This window comes from Bos indicus x Bos taurus, chromosome 15, assembly GCF_003369695.1.
Source record: "Bos indicus x Bos taurus breed Angus x Brahman F1 hybrid chromosome 15, Bos_hybrid_MaternalHap_v2.0, whole genome shotgun sequence".
In the NCBI taxonomy this organism is placed as follows: Eukaryota; Metazoa; Chordata; class Mammalia; order Artiodactyla; family Bovidae; genus Bos; species Bos indicus x Bos taurus.
The window spans coordinates 33,476,326-33,498,514 of NC_040090.1; the positions used below are offsets into that span (position 1 = coordinate 33,476,326).

Here is a 22,189-nt window from a genome sequence, read left to right on the forward strand (position 1 = left end):
CAGAAATGTCCTGAGAGCCTGTGAGCATATACTTGGCCCCATAAACATTTTCCCCTGGCCCCCAACCATGGTGGGAATGAGTAAAATGGAACTTTGCTTATGGTTGCTTCATTTATAGTTAAGAGCATTTGACTCCAAACTTAGACATAAGACTCAGGAACAATAAATGCCATGATGGAGTGATGGGATGGAAGTTAGAGATACTAGAGGAAATATGAATGTAATTCAAACTCTAAATTAGAATGCATTCTAGATATCTCAATAGATAGCTAATACTCCAGTTATTCAAATTAAGTGGAATTTTTCCAATTAATTGGGAAAGCCAAAGGAAAACTGAAAGTCATGTTTTCTGATTGTCATGAAGTGATCTTTTCTTTGCATTTGACTGTTGCTGCTGCTAATTCGCTTCAGTCGTGTCTGACTCTGTGTGACCCCATAGACGGCAGCCCACCAGGCCCTGCTGTCCCTGGGATTCTCCAGGCAAGAACACTGGAGTGGGTTGCTATTTCCTCCTCCAATGCATGAAAGTGAAAAGTGAAAGTGAAGTTGCTCAGTTGTGTCCGACTCTTAGCGACCCCATGGACTGCAGCCCACCAGGCTCCTCCGTCCATGGGATTTTCCAGGCAAGAGTACTGGAGTGGGGTGTCATTGCCTTGTTTCTAATGTTAAAGCTTTTAGCCTTTTTGATCCTCCTTTACTTCATTTGGGAAAGAGCTGAAGACCACCTTCCAGCATCAGATGTAAATGTGCTCAGTCACTCAGTTATGTCTGACTCTGTGACTCCATGGACTATAGCCTGCCAGGCTCCTCTGTCCATGGGATTCTCCAGGTGAGAATACTGGAGTGAGTTGTCATTTTCTTCTCTGGAGGATCTTCCCAACCCAGGGCCCATCAGGCCCAGTGACAGTTTGTATACATGAAGCTTAGTATATTCAACATCTTCTTGCCTCTTTTATGGAATTGTGGAGTTTGTTATTGGATATTGATAGAATCCACTTCTACCCTCTGTTGCTCTGAGAGGAGACTGCTTTGGTGATCTGTGTTCTCTAGTTTCTGAGAATAATGGTTGTAGCTAATGGCTGTTGTGTTGGGAATGTTAAATGCACAATCATATGACCTTGGAAAACCATTGAAGCATGTGGTAAAAAATCTGCTTGCCGATGCAGGAAGCCCAAGAGACACAGGCCCTGGGTTGGGAAGATCCTCCAGAGAAGAAAATGACAACTCACTCCAGTATTCTCACCTGGAGAATCCCAGGGACAGAGGAGCCTGGCAGGCTATAGTCCATGGAGTCACAGAGTCAGACATAACTGAGTGACTGAGCACAGGTACATCTGATGCTGGAAGGTGGTCTTCAGCTCTTTCCCAAATGAAGTAAAGGAGGATCAAAAAGCTTTAACATTAGAAACAAACATCTCAATTCCTGATTTTTTTTTTTTTTTGACTTCTCAAAACTCCCCAAGTTCACTTGGTTTATGTCACTTCTGGGAGCATCAGTTTCCTCACCTGCAAAGTATAGTAATTTCTGCCTGCTTCTAGACATGCTAGCACACATCCCTTTATTTTGTGATCTGTCTAAACAGCATATTTTGATCAGGGATCCTACAGATGGATCAGGGTTAATGAGAGTTTCTGTGGTAAGGGCAAGGATTTCCTTTCCATGGAGTCCTCACATGCTTCAGGCCCCACGGTGAGCAGCCTTGGGGAAGATATGAAGGCAATGCTGAGACATGATCTTCTAGACTCATTGCCCTGCTCTGAGCTGATTTTTCTTTTCTAGGCCATTCTTTTATGAGTGGTATTCCTCATACCTAACAGACCTACAAGTCAGTCTTTTTGTAGAATGCTTCTTGTTTTTAATACAACTTTTAACAGCATCTCATTTGTTAAAGGCTTAGATCAGAAAATGCTTTCATTGCAGCTAAGCCCACTTTGATAAAATGACCCAGTTTTTAGGATTTAAGTGTTAAAGCCAGTAAGTAATATTGTGTAACACCACAATATATTATAAACTCCAAACAGGACATTTTGATCTAGGCAGGTCAAGCTCTGTATAGTTCATAAAGCAAGTAGTCTGCTCTGTGTTTAAAATGTGAACAATACAACCTACTTCATAAAATATCTGGGTATTTGTAAGAATTAAGTGCTGAATAAACACTAACTGCTACTCATGTTACTGATGTCATTGTTTTTCCATCTCTCTAGCTTAAATATCCTTTCATAACTAGAAAAAACACCTATACTTGAGAATTGAGAGCTATACAATCTTTTAAAAATTTATTGACATATACTTGATTTACAGTGTTAAATTCTGTACAAAAGTGATTCAGCTATACATATGTATACACATTCTTATACTTTTCCTTATGGTTTATCAGAGAATATTGAATATGGTTCCCTAAGCTATGCAGTAGGACCTTGTTCATCTTTCTATACATAATAATTTGCATGTACTAATCCCAAACTCCTACTCCATTCCTCTCCCATGCTTTCCCCCTTGGCAACCACAAGTCTATACTTTCTTTTTTTAGCAATCCTTTGGAATTACAAAACCCAGAGAACACAGGACCCAACATCTCAGACTTTCTGGAGTTTCCAAATGGGAAACTGCCCACCATATTTAAGTGCTTTCTCCATGAGCCTATTTAAGAGCAGTATCAGTCATTTGATCTTAGTTTCTGTCTTGAGAATTTGGAGAAGTCTTTCCCGGATCTGCTTGGTGCGGACTGCATAGACAATAGGATTGAGGATTGGAGGAATAAGGAGGTAGAAGTTGGCCAGCAAGGTGTGGATTGGAGGGGGCACCTGGTGACCAAATTGGTGAATGAGGGAGGAAACAGCAATGGGAACATAAAAGATCAGGATAGCACAGATGTGGGAACCACACGTCCCCAGGGTTTTCAGCCTGGCCTCAGGAGTAGACAGCCCTATCACGGTTCTGAAAATCATCACATAGGAGGCAGTAATGGCCATTGAGTCCAGGATCAGGACCAGAAAGCCAATGCTCAATCCATAGATATTGTTGATCCTGCTGTCACCACATGTCAAGGTGACCACAGCCATGTGCTCACAATAGGAGTGGGAGATAACACGGGTTTTGTAAAGAGGCAGCCGTAGACGGATCATCAGAGGCAGGGGTCCAATGTAGAGGACACCCCGGCAGAGGGCAGCCATCCCCAAACGTCCCACCATGGTATGAGTGAGCACTGTGGTATGATGGAGTGGGTTGCAGATGGCTACATAGCGGTCAAAAGCCATGGCAAGGAAGATGCCTGACTCCACTGTGGCAAAGCAGTGAATGAGGAACATCTGAGCCAAGCAGGCATCCAACCCAATATCACCAGCCCCAAACCAGAATATCCCCAGCAGTTTGGGCATAGTGGAAGTAGACAGAACCAGGTCAATGATAGCCAACATGCACAGAAAGAAGTACATGGGCTGGTGCAGGCTATGCTCCACCCTTACCACAGCCAGAATGGTGGCATTCCCCACCACAGCTACCAGGTACATGGAGCTGAAGGGGATGGAGAGCCAGATATGCAGGGACTCCAGTCCTGGAATTCCAGTCAGCTGGAAGGAACTGGGTGCTAAGCAGACATTATGAAAAGTGAGCATGGCTAGTTACAAATGCACTTTCTCACTTTTGTCCCAAAATATGATAGAGCTTTTTTCCCCCAGAAATAAGGAAAGAATATTCTTAGGTCCTATAATAATGAATAGGCTCACTGACCATAAAAGATTCTATAAAATTTCTTTGAAGTTGCAGAATAATGTCACAGCAGGTTATTACTGTGTTATGTCCATGAGTTTACCAAACACAAGACAAAATACATATTTAAATGGAATGTAAGAGTATATTTATGCAGTATGACTCAAGGAGTACTGTTCTGGCATCAATAAAAATTAAGGCAGACAGGTGACTGTTTAGTTATGTAACTCTGTAGGTCTTCTCTGAAGTATTTCTCAAAATTGTATTGGCAAGATTAAGAGTGAAGGCTCCACTGATAAGAGATATATTGATGATGAAAGATAAAGTGACAGCCCCCTGGGACTCTCTAGAGTCTATTCTAAATCAAAATTTAATCTTGGGGCCAGTGTTGGCTATTGAATGAGCTGAAGTATTTAATCTGCAGGCCAAATCAAGGTAGATGTGGGAAGGTGAAGACTTTCCAAAGGGTGGAACAGAGTGATTTCTCATAGATGAGAGCTGAGTGGACCTCAGTTTGTGTGTCTGCCCAAAGGTAGATCCCTGCAAGGACTCTATGACTTTCTTGGAGGCTGAATTAGGAGAAGATTCCAGAAATGGAGAGGGTTCTCCCCAGGAAAGAGAAAGATAGCATTCAGGGCAGGGTAGCATGAAACCTATATGAACACTGGGCCAAAGAAATGCCCTTACTCAGAGTCCATAATAATGGGCCAAGGGGGAGATATATATTTAGAAAGAAGACATGAAAATAGTTTTATATACTTTCAGGGTCTAATGTGTCATACCAGAATGTTCCTATGTATACTAGAGGAATGCCAAGGGAAGAAGCACATAACAAAGTTTGTCTTCTGTATCTTGACCCTTGTTGGGATGAATATAGCAGAGCAGTCAACAGTCTGGGCTTTGGAATTTTCCACACCTGACTTCAGATCTTGGCAATAGGAACTGGAAGTAAATTTCTTTATCCCATTCATTAAATATAGTTGACCTCATTCTACAGGAAATTTAAGTAGTATGTCCTAGAGAAGTCATAAAGATTAAAGGAGAAGGCAGTGTTTGAGGTATAGTAAGACTAAACTATTGGACAGTTATGACTAATATGTAAAACCAAAGATGCATTCAATAAACTTCAAAGAACATTGGAATTTCTCTCCCTAGGTAGCCGAAGTGCTGGGAAGGTGACAACTCATGTAAGCCGGTTGTAGTGACTTTATCCCACAGAATTCCTCTGCGTGAGCTGGGCTTTCTCTCATCTCAAGGTTCTCCTAGATATGACTATGAATGAGGATAGAGAAAATGTTGAGAGTAGAAGGAAAAAGATGAAAAGGCTGGGTCAGTGGGGCTGGGAAGGAAAAGAGTGTACAGGAACCAGCCTGTGACTGAGGTGAGGAGGTAGGGCGAGGCTAGAAGCCAGGCTGGAGGGAACCTGTCTTGGTTTCTTCTTCATTGTGCTGATTGTTCTCCATCTGTCCCCTCAGATTCTGTTCTGTGTTCCCAGAAGCTGACATTTATGCACTACTGCTTTTCTAAGTCGTTTCTACTCTAAGTGGTTTTCTACTCTGGTTTCTAAGTGGTCTCCACCAATGTGAGGCAGGAGATAAGATGAGACTAGAGATAAGAACTTACTCCCCATCTCCCTTCCTGCCAGGCACGTTTGACAGTGCTGTGACTTTCTACCAAAGGCCACAGCTCCTGAAAAGTGACCCCTTCCCCCGTACTTGTGTTCTGACAACTGCATCTTACCTTAACCTGGTTGGCCTAAGTGGAGTGATGCTGCTCCCTGTGGTTAGTCTTGGGTCTCCACCATCCCTTGTCAGTCCTCTTATCCCTTTTCAGGCCTCTGTAGATGGTCTCTTCACTTGCTCCCTTGACTGTGCCTCTTGTTTTTTGGATATATCAGACCAGACCCCAGTAGTGTACAGTCTTCACCAGGGTCATCTCAAAGCTGCCTGCTTCCTCATTAGGACATGTCTGAAATTGGACAGCTTCACGGAACTAGCTCCAAAGGCAAAAGAGCTATAATCTCATGGTCGTCAAGGGCTAAGTTATCTTGACCACGATTTCTAGATTTACAATAAAGTAGACTTGTCTCCTTCACCCATACCTCCTAATTTACTGGCTTTCATAACTGCATGTTGCAAATAAAGTATAATCATGTTAAGAAATATTGCTTCCTTCTAGAAAAGGGAGAGTCTTTAAATGGAAAAATGAGTGATACTCACCAAGTAAACTTGTCTTCTGTTCTGACGTTTGTCTTCCTTACGGTGATTAACTTCCTCCTCTGTTAGTGGGGAAGCTATCTCAGAGTCTGTCTCCCACTTCTGATATTATGAGTCCTATCACTACTGAGTCACACCCTGGGAGTCACACCACTGTTCCTTTGTAGGTTTGGGCAGAAAAGAAGTGTTGTAGGAGGATCTCACAGATCAAATTACATAAGAGACTAAATCTATACAGTGAATTATGGGCATAAGAACTTGTTTTCTCTCAAAAGTAGGCAGGGCTCTTCTATATCCCAGACCTCCTTAGATCAAGCCAAATATCCTTAGTCCTATGAATTGGACTCAAGCCCTGGATTTGATTTATCTCTTTCCTTCCTCATACCTGACAACATAGAGCTGTTTTCCTGACAGAGGTTCCACCTCCATTTCATCTCTTTCTTCTCCTATTAATCTCCAGAAATACCATGAAACTGAAAAGGGTACTGGTGCCTGGGCAAGGGCAGGGGTGGGATATGTTTCACCTGCTGGATGGAGATGGGCTGAGCCTTGGGGTTAACTTTGCTGATCTTTATCCTGACCCTAAGACCCTAACACTCCACTTATGTTTCTTTAGTCTGAAGGGCAGCCCTTAGTCCTTAAATACCACAGATGGCTACTGCAGCTCCCGTTTAGTGGGGCTGTGAGTATAAGAGATCACAGCTGGACAGCTCCCACCTGAGCTACATCCAAATACTGTGAACACAAACCACAACACTTAGCATTCTCATCCTGCTCACTACCTTTCTACATGGCTGAATTTTTCTATCTCCAAATGTGTCATGTTCTTTCACTTCTAATAATTACTGATTGTTCTGTCCTGGTTTTAGAATAGCATACTCATCTTCATCTCCTGGCTAATACTTATACACAGCACACTTAGGTATCAGCCTAAGAGGCCTGTCTTTGTGCTGCACACACAGTATTCCAGATTGCCTGCTTACTTGCCTGTTTCCCTGGACAGAATATCAGTTCTGTGAGAGAAGGGAGCATGTCTATTCTCATTCTCTGTTGTAATCCTTACACTAGCATAGTGCCTGGCTATGTTAAAGGAGAATAAAATATATTGTGCCTTTTTAAAGCAGCTGGAGGTACTTTGCAGGGTCTTGTACTGGCTAGTAAACTAGAGTCCTCTTCAGTCTCTGTGCACATAACTCTGTGGACTCTATCCTTTCTAAGTCCCCTTTCATGAGAATTCCTTCTCTCTGGGTCTTGGAGACTTATACAGGAGCATGATCTAAAGTTGGATGCCCAAGGCTCCCAAGCCTGTTCTTCCTTAAAGGCTGGGAATGCTTACTGATCCTTTTTACTCCTTTCCTAGATTTTCCTTGGATCTTACCTGGGATAGGTAGTGTCAGCAAGAGCCTGGGGCTCTGCAAGTGCCTCTGAGGCCTGGCACTTACAAGCATTCTGATCAGGGGTCAAGGGAATTCCACTTGTAACCTTCCCACTGTGTCAGTGGAGAAGGAAAATAGCAGGCTTTGTCCCAGAAGGATAGACAGATTTCTATATTTAGACACAGAGCTATCTACACCACATATCAGGGGTCCAGAGAGATCTTAAGCCTATGGAGGACAGACTTCTGAATTGAGTCATGATCTCTCGGGTTCAAGTGCTACTTGTGGTAGCACTTGTAGGGCCTCCCTGGAATCCACAGCTCGTCTAAGGACACCACTTAGAAATCAGAAAAGCCTTTCTGGAGGAGGGATAAGAATCTTCTTGGGATTAGAACTCAGTCTGCCTGTCACTCTCTAAGGAAGTTTGGCATCCTTCCAGCCCTTGAAGTGGTGGTAGAGTCCTGAATTAACCTCAAGACAGACAAATGGCTATTACCTACAGATGAGGTACTGCAGCCTTCACCCCTCACTCTTTTTACAGTATGAGGGAAGGACCCCGGGGGCTTGAATGGAGCCGTGCATGGCCTTTACATCTTTCTGAACCTAGACTTCCCAACCTAAAATCCTGTTTCTTAGGAAGAAGAAAACATGATTTCTCAGTTTGGCTTATCTCTTGCTTTGTCCTCATGGGCTTCTCATAGGTTGTGGGGTATCATGCTTTATGACATGTTACAAAATCTGGCCTTTGAAGCTCCAGTGGTTTGAATTTGCAAGCCAGCTTGGTGACATACCCACTGTATAAACTTGAACATGTTGCTTCACTTCCTTGAGCCTAAAGTGGGAATAATACCTATGAGAGTTGGCCTGCAAAGAAAGCTGAGTGCTGAAGAATTGATGCTTTTGAACTGTGGTGTTGGAGAAGACACTTGAGAGTCCCTTGGACTGCAAGGAGATCCAACCAGTCCATTCTGAAGGAGATCAGCCCTGGGATTTCTTTGGAAGGAATGATGCTAAAGCTGAAACTCCAGTACTTTGGCCACCTCATGCAAAGAGATGACTCATTGGAAAAGACTGATGCTGGAGGGACTGGGGGCAGGAGGAGAAGGGGATGACAGAGGATGAGATGGCTGGATGGCATCACTGACTCGATGGACGTGAGTCTGAGTGAACTCCGGGAGTTGGTGATGGACAGGGAGGCCTGGCGTGCTGAGATTCATGGGGTCGCAAAGAGTCAGACACAACTGAGTGACTGAACTGAACTGAACTGGTAGTACTATAAAGTATCAATTGTTATAATTGAGATACTGTATATAAAGGGGCTAGTAAGGAAACAATTACACCAGGTACTTAAATAGCATTGTTTTTACCATCACTGTTTCTTTTTGTTTTACCCTGGGAGGTTTAAACCTGGGAGAGACATCCTTAACTGCCTCCTTTAGATTGGGAGCCAATATGATGATGGCAGGGGCATTCAAGTAGAATCAACACAGAAAGAACCTAATTTTCACTCTTTAGAGGATTCTACTTCTCTGGAACCTGAGGAAAAGCTAGAGACTTCTAGAAACTTGCTCCTCACCTTCTCCTTAAACTTGACTTTCAATATAAAAATGTTTGTAGTTGCTTTGATATATAGTATGTCTTCCAAACCTGTGCACAGGTTATACACTCAACCCAGTAAAGGGAGAAATTTCATTCCATACAGGTTCATATCTAGCTTTTGAAACTTTGGTTCAGGAATCCCCTGTCCAGTTGAGCCCTGCCTTTGGAGTTTAATAGGTGATCTATGACTTGAAGGCTCTTTGCTGGGGAACCTGATCCCACACTGCTGAGTGCTGTATGGGAGCAGAAGGCAATGCCCACTCACACCTGTTGGGAGACCTCTTGTTGGGCCAGAGACAATGTTCATGCTAAGATGCCTCCTTCCTGGACTTCTCCTGGGAGTGGTTCTTTGCCCTCCTTTTCTATTTTCTCCACTTTAACTAATTTGTTGTGTGCTAATTGTGTATAATAAACCAAGTAATTTGTGAATTGAAAAAAAAATAGGTGAACTATGTTGTACATGATTTCCACATGGTGTTTAGAAATAACTATTCACTAAGCCAATGCATTTGAATTAAGTCATATTAAAGCTTAAAGTAAGGTTTCTCCCTATAATAGATTTTATAGACCAACTCAAGACAATCTTTCTCAAATGATGAAGAGGTGCAGAAGAGCATTAGAGATTAACTTTCTCCATAGTCTATATCTTAAATATATTAAATCAGATTTGTAATCAGCTTTGGAAGCAAACATTATCTGTGCTCATTCTCACACTGTCTAGGACAGGGCATTGTGGGCCAAGGATGAGATACTAATAGCAGACTGGACTCTACAAAACAAAGGAAAACATTGTTAGTCACTAAATATCTTTTTTAATTTGTATTTTATATTGGAACCTAGTTGATTAACTGTTAGTTTCAGATGTACAGCAAAGTGATTCAGTTATATGTATATATATTTTTCAGATTCTCTTGCACTTTAGGACATTAAAGAATATTGAGGAGCATTCCCTGTGCTACACAGTAGGTCTTTATTTGTAATCTACTTTAAATACAGTAGTATATACATATCAATCTCAAACTTTCAATCTATTCCTTCCCCCCCAGTGTTTCTCCCCTGGTAACCATAAGTTCATTCTCTAAGTATGTGAGTCCTACCCTGTAAATTCGTTTGTATCACTTTTTCAGATTCCATATATAGGCAATATAATATTTTATCTTTCTGATTTCACTTAATACAGTAATCTCCAGGTCCATCCATGTTGCTGCAAATGAAATTATTTCATTCTTTTTAATGGCTGAGTAATAACCCATTTTGTACACGTATCACATCAATATCCATTCCTCTGTCGATGGACAATTAAGATGCTTCCATGGGTTGGCTATGGTAAACAGTGCTGCAATGAACATTGTGGTATATGTATCCTTTTGAACTGTGTTTTTCTCTGGATATATGCCTTGGGAGTGTGATTTCTGGATCATATGGTAGCTCTATTTTTTTTTAAAGGCACCTCCATACTGTTCTCCATAGTGACTGTACAAAGTTATATTCCCATCAACAGTGTAGGAGGGTTCCCTTTTCTTCACACCCTCTCCAGGATTGTTTGTAGACTTTTTAATGAGGACCATTCTTAATGAGGACCATTCTAACTGGTGTGGGAATCTGCATCAGTGGAAATTGTTCTGCTTGCATAAGAGTGGCTCCCTGGCCAAAGTGGGTTCCCTGTCAGGTACAGAGGAAGAGACCGTTCTTTTTTTGCTCCAGTGGTTTTTCCTCCTTCAGCTCCCACCTGAGTTGGTAGGGGTGGGTCAGTTGCTAGCAAGTTCCCTAGCCCCTGCATTTCCCTCCTTGCAACATTAGCAGTGCTGTTGTTTATTCACTGTAGTTTTGATTTGCATTTCTCTAATGATTAGCGATGTTAAATACCTTTCCATGTTCTGGTTGGCTGTCTGTATGTTTTCTTTAGAGAAATATCTATTTAGATCATCTTCTCATTTTCTGATTGGGTTGTTTTATTGATATTAAACTTCATGAGCTGTTTGTAAATTTTGGAGACTAATCCTTTGTTAGTTGCATTGTTTGCAAATTTCTCCCATTCTGTGGGTTGTCTTTTAAAAAAAGATTTGGAAATCAAAAACAACTTGTCTCTTCAACTTTTCCTGTATGTCTGGAGTTCCTCTGAGCCACAAAGGATCTGGTGAACTAATTTGAAATTTCTCAGATTATCTTGACCTAGACCTGCATATTGCAGTATGCCTTGTGTGTCCTCAGTCATATCTGACTCTTTGCAACCCCATGGACTGTAGCCAACCCCCTGCCTCACCGCCCCCAGGCTCCTCTGTTCATGGGATTGTCCAGGCAGGAGTACTGGAGTGAGCTGCCATTTCCTCCTCCAGGGGATCTTCCCCACTCAGGGATCAAACCCATGTTTCTTGCATCTCCTGCATTGGCAAGTGAATTCTTAACTGCTGTGCCACCTGGGAAGTCCTGCAATATTCTCTCAAATCTGAGGGATTTTCTGGTGGCTTTGGACACACTCCTTCCACCTTATGAAAACTTCTTTGGCACTTCTTTTCAGAGCCCCACCAAGATTCCCTCTCTTTAATTCTTAGTTAAAGCTTTCTCTTCTAGGACATAGAATCTAGGTCATTTATGTCTTACACTGGATCTGTGGTGGGAATTTCATTCCCAGGCAGCAACATGCAGTGTATCTGCCTCTTCTAGGCTTTTTCTAGCACCATCCTCCTCTCTTCTTTGGTCAACAGGGTAGTTAGTACACTTTGAACATCAGCCCAACTTGAGTTGTGGGTCGCAGAGATGGAGAAGAAGTTTTCTATACTTTAAGGTCATTCAATAACTTGGCATATTTTTCTAGTTGAACAAGTCTGATGTGAAAAACGAGAGTAAAAACAAAGTGTTGGGGGTGAGGGTGTTGGTAATAAAGCATATCCACACAAATCTTGCTGCCTGATCTTGGGCATTTATTCTTACGGTGGCAATCTGTCTCAGCAGGAACTGTTCTGTCTGAACAAGAGTGGCTCCCTGGCCAGTGGGTACCCTGTCAGGTACAGGAGGGAAAGACTGTCCTTTTTTCCCACAAGTGGTTTCCTCCTCCTCCAGCTCCCACCAAAGCTGGTGGGGGTGTCTCAGTTGCTATCAAGTTCCCCAGGCCCTGCTTTTTCCCATTCTGCCCTCCATGTTTGCTAAGTCTTGTCCAGCTCTTCTACGACACAATAGACTATAGCCCACCAGGCTCCTCTGTCCATTGGATTTTCTAGGCAAGAAATACTGGAGTGGGTTGCCATTTCCTTTTCCAGGGGATCTTTCCCACCCAGGGATTGAACCCACATCTCTTGCATTGCAGGTGGATTCTTTACCACTGAGCCACCTGGGAAGCCATGGCAGTGCTGTAGGAACATCTTTTGTTCAATTGGTTCATCACTTAAATTCCTGAAAATTGGATACAACTTTAATATTTGCTTATTGGAGGGAATTTCTTTTGTATCATAATTCTGGGCATGTTACATTTTCTGAGGTCTCCCTTTGATACATCATAAAAGTTTATACATAAGGAACTTCACTCCATTTTTATCCCCTTTCACAAAACAAAACAGTTCTAGTAGAAGGTATTACAAGTTAGACATTAGGGGGCCATTGTTCTCCAGATCCTAAGGAGCACTGAGGAAAAGCAATGTTTGAAGAGAACATTAGTTTATTTCTTTTCATGGGTACATAACTAAAATTCCCAACTCTTCAAAATACACCCTGCTGCTGCTATGTTGCTTCAGTCGTGTCCGACTCTGTGCGACCCCATAGATGGCAGCCCACCAGGCTCCCCCATCCCTGGGATTCTCCAGGCAATAACACTGGAGTGGGTTGCCATTTCCTTCTCCAATGCATGAAAGTGAAAAGTGAAAGCGAAGTCGCTCAGTTGTGTCTGACCCTCAGCGACCCCATGGACTGCAGTTTTCCAGGCTCCTCTGTCCATGGGATTTTCCAGGCAGGAGTACTGGAGTGGGGTGCCATTGCCTTCTCCAAAAATACACGCTCAGTTCAGTTCAGTTGTTTCTCAGTCGTGTCCGACTCTTTGCAACCCCATGAATCTCAGCACGCCAGGCCTCCCTGTCCATCACCAACTCCCGGAGTTAACTCAGACTCACGTCCATTGAGTCAGTGATGCCATCCAGCCATCTCATCCTCTGTTGTCCCCTTCTCCTCCTGCCCCCAATCCCTCCCAGCATCAGAGTCTTTTCCAATGAGTCATCTCTTTGCATGAGGTGGCCAAAGTACTGGAGTTTCAGCTTTAGCATCATTCCTTCCAAAGAAATCCCAGGGCTGATTTCCTTCAGAATGGACTGGTTGGATATCCTTGCAGTCCAAGGGACTCTCAAGAGTCTTCTCCAACACCACAGTTCAAAAGCATCAATTCTTTGGCACTCAGCTTTCTTCACAGTCCAACTCTCGCATCCATACATGACCACTGGAAAAACCATAGCCTTGACTAGATGGACCCTAGACAGCTACAAAATGGGACAGAGCTCTGAGTTACCCAGTGTTAGCTGTTCACAGCTGGTGCTGTCAAATAGTAAGTCAGCAATTACAAGGAGGTCTCTCAGGGTTAGATTCCATAGTGCAGTAGGGAATAATCCCACCCAAATCAATACCCCATCACAGACAGAGCTAAATGACTAAGAGAAAAAATATCACATGCAGAGCAAGTGCATATGAGCTCTGATACTTACCAGATGCATCTGAACAAGCAAGTGGCTAATTTCCTTGATCACAAGGTCAAAAGCAGCATCAGCCAATGATGTCAATGGCCCCAAGCACTTGGGATTGTTCATGAGACAAAGGTCCTTACGCATCTTCTGTACAGAACCTGAGAGCCGCCACTAGTCAGTGCCAATGTGCCATGGGCAAATGCCCACTCAGGATGGTAGTGCCTTTGTCATCACCAAAATGGTTGCCAAACCAGTTTCACTCACCTGACACACAGCAAAGCTAATCTACTGACGCAGGGTTGTGATGAAGAAAATCACAGTGCTTATTTGTAGAGCACTGAGCAAGGAGAATAACCAGCTAATGCTCAAAGACCCCAATCTTTCCGATGGCTTTCAGGAAAGGGGTTTTAAAGACTGAAAGTAAAGGTAAAGGGTCTTAAGTTCATGATCAGCTTATGGGTTCTTCTGATTAGTTGGATCATAAGCAAAAAATATTCATGGTATTTTGGTCATCACTCTTCTTGCTCCAGATTGACTGGGTCTCTGTGACCCTGGTCAGCAGTTACTATTTGGTGGGGTCCTGGTTTCTGTAAAAAATGACTCAAGTATGTGTATGTGTTAATTGCACAGTTGTGTCTGGCTCTTTGCCACTCCATGGACTGTAGCCCACCAGGCTCCTCTGTCCATGGAATTAGCCAGGCAGGAATACTTGAGCGGGTTGCCATTTCCTTCTCCAGGACTCAGATATATGTACCAGATTGTTAGCTATATCCTTTGGGGAGAAACTAGGAGTCTCGTGACTGTTTTATGGTTGAAGTGTTATTCAAACTATTACTTTTCTTGCTTGACTGTGCTTTATTTTTGTATTTCCTCACTTCTCTAATAACTAGTCAGGTTTGCTCTTTGGAATTCAGAGGGTCTAGGAGACTAATTGGGCTTCTCAGATGGTGCTAATGGTACAGAATCTGCCTGCCAATGCAGAAGATTTAAGAGATGAGGGTTCAATCCCTGGGTGGGGAAGATCCCTGTAAGAGGCAACCTCCAGGTTGCATGGCAACCTGCTCCAGTATCCTTGCCTGGAGAATCCCATGGACAGAGGAGCCTAGCAGGCTACCATCCATAGGGTTGCAAAAGAGTTGAATACAACTGAGCGACTAACACACAGACTAAAGTGTTTTTTTTTTTTTTTTAAATAAAAACAAGCAGGGAACACAGACAAGCTTGTATGTGGAAAGTCCCCACAAGGTCCTGGTTGACTTCAAATTTGTGCCTTGATTAATCTGAGTAATCATTGTCCCTTGCATTTCCTGGTCATTTCATTATACTCTTTGCCTTCCAACAATTTAAATTTTTCAAACTGGGGTAAATTTGCTTGGGGCCCTTTAATGTTAGGGGAAAAATAGAGGAGAGGATTCCATTGGTCTACTCCAATTTCTGATAGTGCTGCATCAGCACCTTTGTGTTTTTTTGTGTGTGTGTGTATTTTGTTTTATTTATTTTTTTAATTTAAATTTATTTATTTTAATTGGAGGCTAATTACTTTTATAACACCTTTGTTTTAACTCCATCATTGCCCACTTTATTCTGTTTCTCAACCATGTAAACTGTCACTCTGTAAGAGTTCCTTGACACTCTCTTTTGTTTTTCCCCATTTTCTAAATTACTTTAATGTTTTGGTATCAATCAAAACCCATACAGGGGAGCTGAGAGAACAAACCTGATAAGGTTTCTCAAACCATTAATTTTGTAGTAGTAAAGTTACACAAGGGACTTCCCTGGTAGCTCAGCATTGAAGAATCCACCTGCAATGCAAGGGAAGCAGGAGATGCGGGTTCGATTTCTGGGTCAGGAAAATTGCCTGGAGGGAGAGTATGGCAACCCACTCCAGTATTCTTGCCTGAAGAAATCCCACGGACAGAGGAACCTGGTGGGCTGCAGTCCATAGGGTCTCTCAGAGTCAGACACGAATGAAATGACTTAGCGTGCATGTTATCAACACAAACATGTGCTTCCACTCTGTAGCACTCATATCCAAAGACACATACCCCAAACTGGTTATTCTCACAATGCATTTTAGTAAAGATTCTCCAGTAAGCTGGTACTGATCCACAAAGTAACAGTTCTTTGACACTATACCTCTGTTTCAGTAGTTCCTTTGTTCCGTTGTTGTTCAATCACTTAGTTGCATCCTACTCTTTGTGATCCCATGGATTGATTGTAGCATGCCAGACTCCTCTGTCCTCCACTATCTTCTGGAGTTTGCTCTAATTCATGTCCATTGAGCTGGTGGTGCACCTCATCCTCTGCCACCCCCTTCTCCTCCTGCCTTCAATCTTTCTCAGCATCAGGGTCTTTTCCAATAAGTTTATTCTTTGCATCAGGTGGCCAAAGTATTGGAGCTTCAGCACCAGTCCTTCCAATGAATATTCAGGGTTGATTTCCTTAAGGATTCATGGTAGGATCTCCTTGCAATCCAAGGGACTCTCAAGAGTCTTTTCTAGCACCACAATTCAAAAGCATTGATTCTTTGGCCCTTCCCCTAAATTGATTAGCATCATGGGGTGCTTTTAGCTGGTATTTCCAACTACCTTCTTCCACTATTCATTCCATATTAACTGCCTTCAGCATGCACCTCAGCTTTTCATGGTTCTTTACTTAGTAGAATAATCAAACTTTATTACTGTAGAATATGGTCCATTAGTAGTCCTGCCTGAATTGAGTTATTACTGTTTTCTACTGGGGGGCTTCCCCAGTGGTTCAGTGATAAAGAATCTGCCTGTAATGCAGGAGCCTCAGGAGACATGGGTTTGATCCCTGGGTTGGGAAGATTCCCCTGGAGGGGAGGGCATGGCTACACACTCCAGTATTCTTGCCTGGAGAATTCCATGGACAGAGGAGCCTGGGTGCCTACCGTCCATGGGTTGCAAAGAGTTGGACATGACTGAAGCTATTTGGCAAGTTTTCCCTTGACCTTAATCACAGGGCATGGTAATACCAAGAGATACCCTAAGGAATCTCCTGCATATCCAGAATAAATTCTTCCTTACTTGCATTGTAGAGTAATAGACCATTTACACCTTGATAGTAATGATCAATCACCCCAGTTCACACAGTAATTCCCTACTTTGCCTTCTGATTCAGATGTGGGCTCAAAGTGACCAGGTAGTGGTCTTAACTTTCAGTTCAATGGAATCATTGTGTGTCCTAGTAGAAGCATCATTTCCTAAGACTTCTAGGTCAAGGCCAAGACTATGGAAAGAGCAAACATTTTGCTCATAGTTCACTAGGGGAAATAGTACCACTTTGCCCCTTGATTCCTAGACCTGTGAATCCTGACTATGGGGAAAAAAGTAGTATTAATACTATATATCAGATGCTGACTCAGAGCATATGGAGCCTTTTGGAGAACCTTCTGAAGCCCTGCAAGGTATTGCTACCTAGTTGGTACTGTATCTATCTTCAAAAGGCCATGCCACTGTCCTATAAATTTAGCTGCTTCAGGGAGAAGGGAAACATGATTAACATTAGTGAATTCCATGAACATGGGACCATTAATGTCATCTATGAACTGAATTCTTACCAGAAGCAATGCAATATCATAATGGTGGATAAGGCATTCTATAAATCCGTAGATAAGTTCAGAAGAGGGCTTCTCTGATAGCTCAGCTGCTAAAGAATCTGCCTGCAATGCCAGAGACCTGGGTTTGATCCCTAGGTTGGGAAGATCCCCTGGAGAAGGGAATGGCTACCCACTCTAGTATTCTGGCCTGAAGAATTCCATGGAGAGAGGACCTTGGCAGGCTGCAGTCCATGGGGTCGCAAAGAGTCGAACATGAATGAGCAACTTTCACACAAGTTTGGAAGAAGCATTGCATACAGAGAAGGAAAAACCATATCCTGACTGTCTATTCAATAACAAAACACTGGCTCCCCACTTGCATGATGGAAACAGTCTAGTGTAATCAAACTGTGACAGGGTAGCTGACTCAAATCCTTGAGACCATCATTTTTCATGTGTGCCTATGATGCAAGCTGCGACATGACATGGGCCTGGAAATGCTTTTTCAGAGACTATCAGGTTTCTTGGCTTTTAGAATTGAAGAAACTTATTACTGAAGAAAAAGATCACAATAAAAAAGAACATGGTTGTATAAGAGACCTTCATGAAAACTGGGTATGAGATTCTTTTACAAAGAACTGACTGAAGGAGTGTTCAAATATAAGAAACCAAAGCAGAAAGATAAATAGAAGTGGTATCAATTTTAGGATATAATAGAAGAAAAAATAATGCATTTTCTTTTCTTTAAATATTTGGTCTTGAACTGTTATGAGGTGGAATGCAACAAGAGCTCACAACTCCATCAGTCAGTTTTCCCTGGGTTATGTGATGAAACAACTCCCAAATCTAAGTGGTTTACTAAAAAACAAACAAACAAAACAATAAAATCATCTTTGCTCATGTTATAGGAACACTATGGGTCAGCTGTGGCTGTATTCCAGTCTGTGAGTCAGATTCACATCTGCTTCATATATATTTTCCATCTTGGTCTAGGGTGAAAAAAAAAGCTCTGGGAGCATGATCATTCTTATAAGCAGAGGAGAAAAGTGAGAATGACTGAGCCAAGCTACAGACACATTTTAACATCTTTTATTATTGTGGCACATTTCAAGACCACTAAATTCCACAGGCCATATCAAAGATTTAACATTCTGGAGTGAGAAAAATCCCCTCCCATGGTAGAGGGACAAGAGAATAAATATCTGAACAATAATTCAACCTACCACAATTACATACTGTAACTTGTTTCTCTAGCTTCAGAAGTCTTAACTTCATGATGGAATGATGTTAATTACTGTTTCTACATTTCATAGCCTAAATATGGTATTCAACTCTTCATTCATTCAATAAATATTACAATTAGTGGTTTTGGAGACAAAAGACATATACATGTGAAGAGTTAGTTACAGGATGATATGTTTGTATAAATGGATGTCAGGAGAAAACACCTGATAAGTGTTCAGTAAAAAGTTGGCCATTAGTATGAGTCTGAAAGGAATTCAGAAACTGACTCAATGGGAGGAATAAGACTCATTAGACATGAGCTGTTCAACTGTAGAGCTAATAACATTGAGTGGTAGTTGGCTAAAGAGTGGTAGAGGCTAAAGTCCACTTATCAGAAAGGATTTGGAGGCAATTTCAGTAGTACTAGTTGTGGTATTGGCATATGGGTCTTAAAATTTGTGCTTCAATTCCTCAGTCTAGATGAAGAACTGACCAAAATCTCAGCTTCTTGTACCAATCTCAGCCAGTATTTCTACTGTCTTTCACCTAGATGACAGAAATGCTTTGGAAGGGTCTTTATGTTGTCCTTACGCATGTGATGAGCCTACAAGAATAGATCAGACCTCTGCTATGAAACTATAGGAACATATCTGGTTTGATCTGACTGGATTTGTGAGGAATGGGACTTACACTGGAGGACTGCCAAACTCAAATTTTCCTATTGAGGTTTTTCCTCTCCATCTCAGTTCAGTATCCACTGGACTGATGGGTTCAGGACTAGTGCTTAAGAAAAAAAAGTTTATATCTATACATTCTTTCTCCAGAATAGACTCAGCACATGATCACGAATCTGCTTGGTCTTGACACCGTAGATGATGGGGTTGACCATGGGTGGGAAAAGAAGATAAAAGATAGCAAGCAGTATGTGGACATGCGGGGCAGCCCGCCGAGCCACACGGTGCATCACTGAGGAGATGACAACAGGTGTGTAGGTGGACAAGATAGCACCTATGTGGGACACACAGGTCCCAAAGGCCTTGTAGCGGGCCTCCTGAGAGGCAAGCTGTAGAACCGCCTGGAGGATGAAGATGTAAGACAGAATAACAAAGAGCAGGTCCAACACTACTATGAACATGGCCACAGCAAGGCCATAGATGTTGTTGAAGCGAGTGTCCCCGCAGGCCAGCCTTACCACGGCCATGTGCTCACAGTAGCAGTGGGCAATCACTGGACCTCGGCAGTAGTGGAAGCGTCTGAGCAGAAAGGGGAGTGGAGTCATTAGTGTCACAGCCCGAGTCACAGCAGCCAAGCCGATCTTGGTGATAAGTGGCCCGGTGAGGATGGTGCTGTAGTGCAGTGGCTTGCAGATGGCCACATAGCGGTCAAAGGCCATGGCCAGCAGCACTGCAGACTCCATGATGGAGAAGGAGTGGAGAAAGAACATCTGGACCAGACAGGCATAGAAGTTGATTTCTCGATCTCTAAACCAAAAAATAGCCAGCATTTTGGGAAGTGTTGTAGAAGAGAGGACAAGATCAATGATCGCTAGCATGGCCAAAAAGAGGTACATGGGCTCATGGAGGGCTGCATCACCTCGAATAATGAAGAGAAGGGTGCAGTTGCCTAGAAGAGCCAAAGTATAGGCAAAACAGAAGGGAATGGAGATCCAGACATGCAGGTGCTCCAAACCTGGAATTCCTACCAACAAGAAGGCAGCTGGATGGGTTGAGGTAATATTAGAGGCTGCCATGGTTCCTGGAAATTCTCCTTCATCAGTTTTTACAAGGTAACTTCTCCTATGTAAAACTTCCTGGGAGCATTAGCCCTTATTTCCATTGCTGGACCTTGAACAAAATCAGGTATTAGTCCTCATAGACATGGAGAAGTATAACCCACATTTCTACCCTCAAGGAGCTCAATCTCATTTAGTAGATAGAACATTACACATCATTAAAATGGATATCACAAGACATTTTCATAAAAGAATAGAGAAAAGCTAGTGTTTTCTGTGTTCATGGTGATCTCAAATAGCCTGATAAAAAGCAGTAAAAATACATTTAAGCCAATTCATTTTCTTTAAAATAAACCTTGGTACCTTTTCTGCATAATTAAGCTAAACTCACAATCATAAAAGCCAATTTTCTGTTCATAAATCTCAGACTTAGGTGTCTGGGTAAATAAAATAATGCATACAATTTCCAATGCTCCTATTAATCACACAACTTGTATATTTTCTCTAGTACTGCTACATCTGATGTGGTTGCCACTAGCCAGACACGGCTATTTCAATTTGTAAAAATTAAAACTCAATCGATGGACAGGAGTTTGAGCAAGCTCCAAGAGTTGGTGATGGACAGGGAAGCCCGCTGTGCTGCAGTTCATGGGTCGCAAAGAGTTGGACACGACTGAGTGACTGAACTGAAAACTCAATGTGTTTTAATGTGATTGACGTATTAACTGCTCAGTAGGAGAAGGCAATGGCAACCCACTCCAGTATTCTTGCCTGGAGAATCCCATGGATGGAGAAGCCTGGTAGGCTGTGGTCCATGGGGTCTCGAAGAGTCTGACACGACTGAGCGACTTCGCTTTCACTTTTCACTTTCATGCATTGGAGAAGGAAATGGCAACCCACTCCAGTGTTCTTGCCTGGAGAATCCCAGGGACGGTGGAGCCTGGTGGGCTGCCATCTATGGGGTCGCAGAAAGTCAGACACGACTGAAGCGACTTAGCAGCAGCAGCAGCAGCATATATAACTAGTGGTTACCATATTGGACCATTCAGATACAGAATATTTCCATCACTGCAGAAAATTCTCCTGGAAACAACTGCTGTAGAATGTATCTCCCAGGTCCCTTCCATATGCACAAATCTCTGTAATACAGCCCTGCCTCTAGCTTATTGGAAAAAAAAAAAAAAAATGAACCACCTCTTTCTGTTCTCCTTCACTTAAAATCAAATCAACTTCCATATTCATGTGGCTCTCCCTCTACCCATTTTCCAGCTCCTTCTGTTCATCACAGGAGAATTCTTTCTTTTTTCTTTTTAATGTTTTTTCATCACAGGAGAATTCTTATCTTCAAGACTGATATCTGATTTCCATTAAAAAAAATAAAAGCACTTTATTCTTAACAATATCTAACCTTTCCTTCTTTCTCTCTCTCTCTCTTTTTTTTTTTTTAAATCCTTAAATATTGGAGTGGCTCAGTTTCAACACAGATACTCTTTTCTAGGTCCAGTTAATAAGTTTATGAGCATTAATAAGATAATAGATTTAAAACATTAACGTAATACTGGACAAAGTAAGTACTGAAAGAACTTGCTCTCTTTTAATATTAGAAAATTAAATTTTTAGAAACTTCATCTCTCAGATACCATAGTAGTATTAGATAGCTGAGTTCTAGCTTTCTCCAATTCCAATGTCCTAAATAACTAGACTTTAGTGCTTCCATTAAAACACCTTAGATGCAAAAAATTCAGCATATCCAAGTTGAAAATAAGCTAGTTTCTTTCCATGTGGTATGAAAAAATTTAGAATCTGAAGATATTGAATTAAATCATGACTGCTACTTACACTAGCTGTGTGGCCTTGCACTGATCACTTATCTGCAGATCTGTTTTCCTTCTCTGTAACTGGGGAATTGCGATGCTCCACCTCACTAGAGCTTGTTGTGAGGGTAGGTGGGATTATACATAAAATCCTTTAGTGTTTGCAGCATCTTATTTGCCATTTATCTTTCCTCCTCCATAGAACTACAGTTTTCTGTTAAAAAATTGTTAACATTCTCCCTTCCATGATTTTATATTCTCCTATAAACTCAGATCTCTGCTTCTCATCACAGGAAATA

The 22,189-nt window shown here is 42.2% G+C and overlaps 2 protein-coding genes across 2 annotated transcripts; both read right to left on the reverse strand.

Annotated features, from left to right (window-relative positions):
- Positions 1 to 2,661: 2,661 nt before the first annotated feature.
- LOC113905124 (olfactory receptor 52M1) lies at positions 2,662 to 3,615 on the reverse strand. The gene has a single exon (XM_027562120.1). It carries the CDS (start codon positions 3,613 to 3,615, stop codon positions 2,662 to 2,664), a length of 954 nt encoding a protein of 317 aa, XP_027417921.1.
- Positions 3,616 to 19,149: 15,534 nt separating this feature from the next.
- Positions 19,150 to 20,094, reverse strand: LOC113904739 (olfactory receptor 52K1). Its single transcript, XM_027561831.1, has one exon. It carries the CDS (start codon positions 20,092 to 20,094, stop codon positions 19,150 to 19,152), a length of 945 nt encoding a protein of 314 aa, XP_027417632.1.
- Positions 20,095 to 22,189: the final 2,095 nt, after the last annotated feature.